Genomic DNA, 7,287 nt, shown 5'->3' with positions numbered 1-7,287 from the left:
GAGAAGGTGACAGTCAGGTGTGTGCGGGGATGGAGGTGACAGTCAGGTGTGGGTGGGAGAGGGTGACACTCAGGTGTGTGTGGGAGAAGGTGACAGTCAGGTGTGGGTGGGAGAAGATGACAGTCAGGTGTGGGTGAGAGAAGGTGACAGTCAGGTGTGTGTGGGGATGGAGGTGACAGTCAGGTGTGTGTGGGAGAAGGTGACAGTCAGGTGTGTGTGGGGATGGAGGTGACAGTCAGGTGTGTGTGGGAGAAGGTGACAGTCAGGTGTGGGTGGGAGAAGGTGACAGTCAGGTGTGTGCGGGGATGGAGGTGACAGCCTGAGGAGGGCTGTCTGAGCAAGGGTCTGATGAGGACAGCCTGTGTCTAAGGGTGCTGTTGTGAGTCAATCCCAGAGCTTGACTCTGGAGTCAAAGGGCCCCTGTTGCTCCCGCAGGTGGGTGCCTGAGTCTGCCCGCTGGCTTCTGACCCAGGGCCGTGTGGAGGAGGCCCACAGGTACCTGCTCCACTGCGCCAAGCTCAACAGACGGCCCGTGGGTGAGGGCGGCCTGAGTTGGGAGGTGAGAGCCAGTGTGTGTGTGTATGTGTGTGTGAGTGTATGTGTGAATGTGCATGTATGTTCATGTGAGAGTGTGGGTATGTATGTGTATGTGCTTCTATATGTGTGCATGTGTATATGTGTATGAATGTGGGTATGTGTGAATATGTGCACATATGTGTGCATGTATGTGCTTGTATGCATGTGCATGTGTGTGCAAGTGTGTGTGTGTGTGCATGTATGTGTGAGTATATGCATGTGTGAATGTGTCTTGTGTCAAGTACGTTCCTAGGGATCTACTGGATGGTTCTAAATAATTTTATGATTGGGGGTCACCACATGAGGAACTGTATTAAAGGGTCACGGCATTGGGAAGGTTGAGAACCACTGTCCTAACCAACTCCCTTGGGGTGCAGTGGGTTACTCACAGGGCTGGCAACCGCAGAGTCAGCAGTTCGAAACCTCCAGCTGTTCCTCTGGAGAAAGATGAAGCTTTGTGGTCCTGTCAGGATGTACAGCCTCGGAACCCCGGGGGCAGTTCTGCTCTGTCCTACGGGGAGGGTCCCTCTGAGTTGGAATGGACTCCTGCCAAGGTAGCCAGCCCCTGACAATCGCGGGTCCACAGGCACAACTGCAGGGCGGCAATATTTAAAGATCATGGTAAAGTCATAGAGGATAGAAGAGAAGGTAAAATAAAGGAGTCAGACACATTTCATGGTCGCATGAGACACATTTCATGGTAGCAGGCTCACCTCTGCCCCTCTTGGTGGTCCACGTGAAGGTGGGAGATGGGAGGAAGAGACAGAGGGAGAGGGAGGAGGCGGGTCTTTACTGTTTGGGGGCTTTTATAGGTAGCCATTAGTCACGCATATTCAGGAGTTACATACGTCACAAGGTGGGTGGGAATCACAGTAAAGTCCCTGAGCTCCCAGGTGAGGAAGCCCAATACCTGCATTGGGGGAAGAAGATGAGGGGGAATGGGTGCCTCCGCAGGAGGAGATAATCAAAAAAGATCTGCTTCGACAGGGAGGGGTCACTTTAAGGCAGCACAGCTGTTAGGGGAGAATCTGCGGGGATGACAATGAAAACAGGATCATGTGCTTGGACTTTCTCTCGATTTAGCTTTCCAGATTCCCTCTAAGTTAGGGATATAGTCCTGGTCACACTTCCCATCGGGGCTCCGCCTGCAGCAGGGAGGGGAGTGGACCCGAACCTGAGCACAAGGTGTCCTCCTAGTCAACGGATCCGTCCCCTTGTCTCCTCTCGAGCCAGGCCCTGAGCAAGGTGGCCGCTGGGGAGCGCGTGAAGCAGAGACCCTCGTACCCTGACCTGTTCCGCACCCCTCGGCTCCGGCACATCTCGCTGTGCTGCATGCTGGTGTGGTGAGCGGCAGCGGGCCAGCTTCCCGGCCAGATCCGTCCGGGGTGGGTGGGGGGCTCAGGCGGAGCTGGCCTAAGACATAGAGGGGTTCAAACTTCCGGCTCTGCCCTTCCTTACTGTGCAGCCTTGGACAGGTCACGCAAATCCCCTGAGCTTTCATGTCCCTTCTGCACACGGTGGGGAGGCGAGGGGACCACACCTGGCACGGCTGCTGAGACTGGCAGGTGTGACCACGGGATGGGAGGGCTCCGGAGTGACAGCATTACCTTCCGCAGGTTCGGCGTGAACTTCTCCTATTACGGCCTGAGCCTGAACGTGTCCGGGCTGGGGCTGAACTTGTACCAGACGCAGCTGCTGTTCGGCGCCGTGGAGCTGCCCTCCAAACTGCTGGTCTACGTGGCGGTGCGCCGCGCCGGACGCCGGCTCACACAGGCGGGGACGCTGCTGGGCGCTGCCCTGGCTCTGGGCGTGCGGACGCTGGTGCCCTCTGGTGAGCCTCACCCCGCAGCCGAGAGCAGCGCAGGTCTTGGGGGTAAGAGGTAGAGGGGGGGGGGGAGGGGCTGGGACCCTCAGCCAGAACTCCCCTTCCTGCAGAGTGGGGGCTCTGGAGCACCGCCCTGGAGGTGATGGGGAAGGGTTTTTCCGAAGCGGCATTCACCACGGCCTATCTGTTCACGTCGGAGTTGTACCCCACCGTGCTCAGGTGAGCGGCCCCAGGAGGGTTTGACCAGCCCCCAAGTCCTGCTGCTCTCCAGACCATGGCGACCCCGTGGGACAGAGGAGGACTGTCCCCATCCCCAAGGCTGTAGTCTTTATAGCCACATCTTTCTACCCCTGACCCAAGGGTGGGTGTCGGCCTTTGGGTTCATAGCGGAGCGCTTTAGCCCCAGGGCCCAGGAGCTCTGTGACATACAGCATGCACTGTAGGCAGCACACGGGGAGAGCAGGGGGTCACCGTTTCAGTCTAGGAGAGAAGGGGTTTGAGCCCCACTGACAGTCCATTCGTGTAGGGTTCCGAGGCTGTAAATCTTTACGGGAGCAGACAACCTCATCTGTCTCCCTCAGGACAGCTGGGAGGGTTTGAACCACCCCCCTCGTGCCTGGCAGTTTAATGCTTAGGGAGCAGAAGGGCTGGGCTGCTAACTGAAAGGTCAGCAGTTCCAACCCACCAGCCGCTCTGAGGAAAAAGCAGTGGCAGTCTGCTTCTGTAGATCGCAGCCTTGGAAACTACGGGCAGCTCTGCAGGGTCCTATAGGGGGCCCATGAGTCAGAATTGACTGGGTTTGCTCCTTTGTGTACAATGGTCCAAGCTGCTGACCCTATGGTCCACACTGCTCTTTCCCCATCTCCTCTCCCATACTTTTTCTTCTTCACCCATGATTACGCTCTTGATGGTAGCTTACTGGGTTTGAGATTGGGAGCCCCTGGTCAGGTGGACAAGACCAACTGAAAGAAGCCCCTTAAGTGTCTGGGAGAAGGTGCCCTAGGGCCTGCCAGCCCAGGAAGCAGCCCTCCAGGGCCTGGTCAAAGTACGTGTCAGCACCAACCTCCACTCACCCTCCTTCTGAACAGACAGACCGGCATGGGGTACACTGCACTGGTGGGCCGGCTGGGGGGCTCTCTGGCCCCCTTGGTGGCCTTGCTGGATGGAGTGTGGCTGTCACTGCCCAAGCTCACGTATGGGGGTGTCACCCTGCTGGCTGCCTGCACCGCCCTCCTGCTGCCGGAGACCAAGCTGGCAAAACTGCCAGAGACCATCCAGGACGTGGAGAGAAAGAGGTGCGTACATGCACAGGCCTCTGTCTGCACATGCGTGTGGGTACACGTACGTGTGCACAGCTGAGCAGGTTTCAGGGTGGGTGAGCTGGGTTAGATAACTGGAGCGTGTACACAAATACCCAGAGTCATCAGGAAGAGAGCTACTTGTGCACACTCAGGTATGCTCACACATCAGGTAGGTATACAGGCATGGGTGAGCATATGTGTGTTTGCACACCAGAGGCTGGGGACAGCCCTGAGGCAGCCCTGTTGGGGCAGGTTGGGTGGCAGGCTGAGGGGCTATAGCTGCTCATGACTTTTTCCCCCCACTGCCCCCAGCCTCCCGGAGGAAGAGATGCACATGAAGCAGCTGGAGGATTGAGGAGGACCAGGGCCACATCCTCCCTGGGAGCTCTGCTACAGGGCCTCTGCTTTCCATGTTACCAGGCCCCGAGCTGCCACCAGTGCCCCCTCCCTGTGCGCACCAAGCCTTCCCTAGTCGGCCTCCAGCAATGGAGCAACATCCCAGCATGCAGTGGGCTGCTAGAGCGTTTAGCATCCTCCTCCACTTTCCTGGCTGGGGGAGTGTGTGAATGAAGGCTTCTGTTGGGTTGGGATGGCAACGAGTTGCTGGTGGTGGGTGGGGGGAACCCTTGACAGGAAGCCACTGGATTAGGTCTGTGCATGGATCCCAGCAGTACCTGATTGGCTGTGTAACCTTGGAAGTCGAGGAAGTCACAACAGGATCTACTGTCATACTCAAATGGAATGACATTGTAGAGATGCTGTTAACGAAAGGGTCTGTCCAACGATGACCTCTGGCGCCAATCTGACTGGTGGGCATGCCCATGGTGTGGGCAGGGCCAGGGGACCAAGGGACGAGAGTTCCTTGTTCCCATAGCTTCTTCTGTTACCACCTAGGCACTATACTCTGCAGGCCAAGGCATCGCTTGGCCTCTGTCCCTGCGCACACACAGACACACACTCTCCAGATGCGGGCGAGGCCTCATGCCCGCAGAAGAGTCGAAAGCGTGGGAGGAAGCATTTCACTGGAGAATCCAGGGAGGCTGCAGTTCAATAAACATGGTTTTATGAGGGCCGAAAAGCTCCAGAATGTGCCAGGGGGAAGAGATGGGCGAGGAGGGCACTCTTGGAAAGGGGTGGCCTAGGACCCATGAGCAGACAGCGAAGCGAGGGATGGGGAAGGGAAGAGCTGGCAGCGAAAAGCCAGGCACTCAGTCCAAACCTGCTCTACCCAGGGAGTCGAGACCCAGGCCACCGCCCCACCACCACCACGGGACTCCCACAGCCTCCCTGCACTATGGAGAGGGGTGGTGGGCGGCCTGAGCTGGAGTGGTCTCTCCTGTGAGGGCCTCACTTGGGCTGTCTCTCTGCTGGGTCATAGATGTAGCAGCCCACATCGCCAATGTTCACACCTGAGGGAGAGGGCTCTGTTACCATGCGGCTGTGGGCTGAGGATACCCGGATGAGGATGGGGTGGGGTATCCAACCACAGAGGGAGTTGTTCCCATATCCCCACGGCCCATGGACATGCCATACTCTGGCTTGGTGTCTGGGGTGGGGCTGCCCACCTTTGGGGCCAAACAGGTAGCCGTAGCAGGGAATGTGGCAGTAGGGGACGCCGTCATGCTGGGACAGAGAAAGAAAGACAAAGCCCATCTAAGCCTGTCTCTCTTCCCAGCAGGTACTGCCCCCAACAGACCCACCCATCTTTGCCCTGCTCACCTCGGCGTGACTCCCAGGTGTCAGTGTCTTCCGGCAGCGCTGGCACCTCAGACAAGGCCGGTGCCAATTTCTGCCCAAAGACATCACCTTCTCAGCTGGTGGGGAAAAGAGGCGGTGGCTCTGGGGATGGGCGGCCCGCCTGCCTGGGACCCACCTCTCTGCCCCTTGCTGCCCACGTCTTATATTTTACTTACCAAAATAGACAGGCTCCCCGCAGCCAGGGCACAGCAAAGTCTCCCCAGTGAAGGTCTTCAGGTGGGGAGGGCCTTTAAGGGGGAGAGGCCCAGGCCAGGGCTTGAGGTGGGGGCCAGGACCTAAGCAGGGCACTAGCCTTTTCCAGAAACTATGCTCACCCCAGAGCCTCCCAGGCTCAGTCAGACAGCCATGAGTCCACTCTGAGTCCCCTCTGACCTTCTCCCCTGCCCCATCTCTGCATGGGAACAGACCACCTACTTCCTCCTGGCCCTCCCAAGGACACAGAGGCCCAGTAGCCCAGCCCTGTGAGCAACCCAATCTTCAGGCAACCTGAGCCTGACAGAGGAGCTGGCCAGGGCAAAGGTGTCAGGTGTTGGGGAGCATGGCGTCCGTGCCCAGTCTGGGCAGTGGGAGGGAAGAATAGGGCCAAAGGGGAGATATTGACAAAGGTGGGGGGCTGCCCCATCCTAGCACCCCTCCCCCATAAGGTATTCCTTCCAGGGCTCTGAGCCGGCTCAGGGGCTGCCTCTGCCTCACTGACTACACAAGCTCACCTGCCATGGGTGGACAGGTCTCCTCATCTGTAAAATGGGGTGATAACACCATCTGCCCTATTTACCTCAGAGAGCTGGGTGGAAGGCTGTTCCTCACCCCTCCTGTTCCAGCCAGGGGAGGGTTCAGAAAAAGTTTCGGGGTGAGGGTTGGGGATTCAACCTCACTTACTTTTCTTGCCCTGGGGGAGGCCAGTCCTGGGTCTGGGGGGGCTGAAGCTGCTGGGGCTGAGGGGAGTGGTGCTGGCAGGGGTGGGGGTCGGGGGGTTGTAGCAGTAGGAGTCCACACCGCCAATGTTTGCCCCTGCAGAGAAAATACAGGCTGCAGCCCGCCAGAAGCCAGCGGCCACAGGAAGGGTATGCTGTGCCCTGGTCCCTCCAGGCTCAGACTTACCCCTGGGTCCGAAGAGAGCCCCGTAGCATGGCTTGTGGCAATATGGCCTCCCATTGTGCTGGGCACAAGCAGAGGGAAGGGGGTCGCTCAGGGTCAAAGGGTGGTGGTGGCTCTTCTGGGTCCCATAGGTCATCCCCCCCAAACAGGCAGTGGGTGGAGGGTGACTCTCCACTGGGCTCAGCTGGCAGAGGCGGGAGGGTGGGGAATGGTGGGGCCTTGGTGATGGTTGGGCACGGGACAGAATGGCTGACAGATTGAGGGAGGGGGGGGCCAGTGTCAGGCCCGGTGAGGGGCACTGCTGCCCTAGGCGGAGGCTGGTGTGGTGCTCATGGGATGGGTGGCTTTGGGGTCCCGCAGCTGTGTTGCCTTGGCAGGCTTGTCGTTGGGCCTGGGGGCGGTGGCTGCTACAGGCAGGGCCGTGCACCTTGGCGGGTCTCACCTCCGCGTGCCCGCCGGGGGACAGGACACTGTGGCAGTGGTCACATTTCAGGCAGAAGGGGTGCCAGTTTTTGCCCAAGGAGCTCACTTTCTCAGCTGTGGGGGGCAAGGTGGGGCCAAGCTGCAGGGCGGCTTCCTGTACCCCCCACCCACCCAGCTCTCCGGGGAAACTTGCCACCTTTCCTGGGGTCGCCCAGAGGCCAGGTGTATTGTGCCCCGCCAGGAGGCAGTGCCCCGGAGTCCCTGTGCCTTCACAGGTGGAAAGGGAGGCCCGGGACCTTCCTGCCG

The 7,287-nt window shown here is 59.1% G+C and overlaps 2 protein-coding genes across 4 annotated transcripts in view; one reads left to right on the top strand and one right to left on the bottom strand.

Annotated features, from left to right (window-relative positions):
* SLC22A7 (solute carrier family 22 member 7) overlaps positions 1-4,772 on the top strand; it is an 8,762-nt gene extending 3,990 nt beyond the window's left edge. For 2 of the 3 annotated variants that reach the window (XM_045294872.1, XM_045294871.1), the window contains 6 exons: positions 436-559; positions 1,810-1,919; positions 2,193-2,449; positions 2,512-2,620; positions 3,490-3,696; positions 4,015-4,772. In XM_045294872.1, the coding sequence (XP_045150807.1) occupies positions 436-559; positions 1,810-1,919; positions 2,193-2,449; positions 2,512-2,620; positions 3,490-3,696; positions 4,015-4,057 (850 nt within the window). In that variant the 3' untranslated portion in view covers positions 4,058-4,772. The remainder of the gene's footprint in view (positions 1-435; positions 560-1,809; positions 1,920-2,192; positions 2,450-2,511; positions 2,621-3,489; positions 3,697-4,014) is intronic. The other variant, XM_013006767.2, reaches the window with a different exon arrangement.
* Positions 4,749-7,287, bottom strand: part of CRIP3 (cysteine rich protein 3) — a 4,017-nt gene continuing 1,478 nt past the window's right edge. Inside the window, exons 3-9 of the mRNA XM_045294765.1 lie at positions 7,001-7,242; positions 6,562-6,619; positions 6,340-6,471; positions 5,616-5,687; positions 5,422-5,516; positions 5,268-5,325; positions 4,749-5,111 (exon numbers count right to left, since the gene is read on the bottom strand). Of these exons, the coding sequence (XP_045150700.1) occupies positions 5,050-5,111; positions 5,268-5,325; positions 5,422-5,516; positions 5,616-5,687; positions 6,340-6,471; positions 6,562-6,619; positions 7,001-7,242 (719 nt within the window). The 3' untranslated portion in view covers positions 4,749-5,049. The remainder of the gene's footprint in view (positions 5,112-5,267; positions 5,326-5,421; positions 5,517-5,615; positions 5,688-6,339; positions 6,472-6,561; positions 6,620-7,000; positions 7,243-7,287) is intronic.

This window comes from Echinops telfairi, unplaced genomic scaffold, assembly GCF_000313985.2.
Source record: "Echinops telfairi isolate 266 unplaced genomic scaffold, ASM31398v2 ScPeMD7_3533;HRSCAF=4204_1, whole genome shotgun sequence".
Lineage (NCBI taxonomy): Eukaryota > Metazoa > Chordata > Mammalia > Afrosoricida > Tenrecidae > Echinops > Echinops telfairi.
Note: the sequence above shows the minus strand (reverse complement) of the source record. Positions and strands in the feature narration are given on the sequence as shown.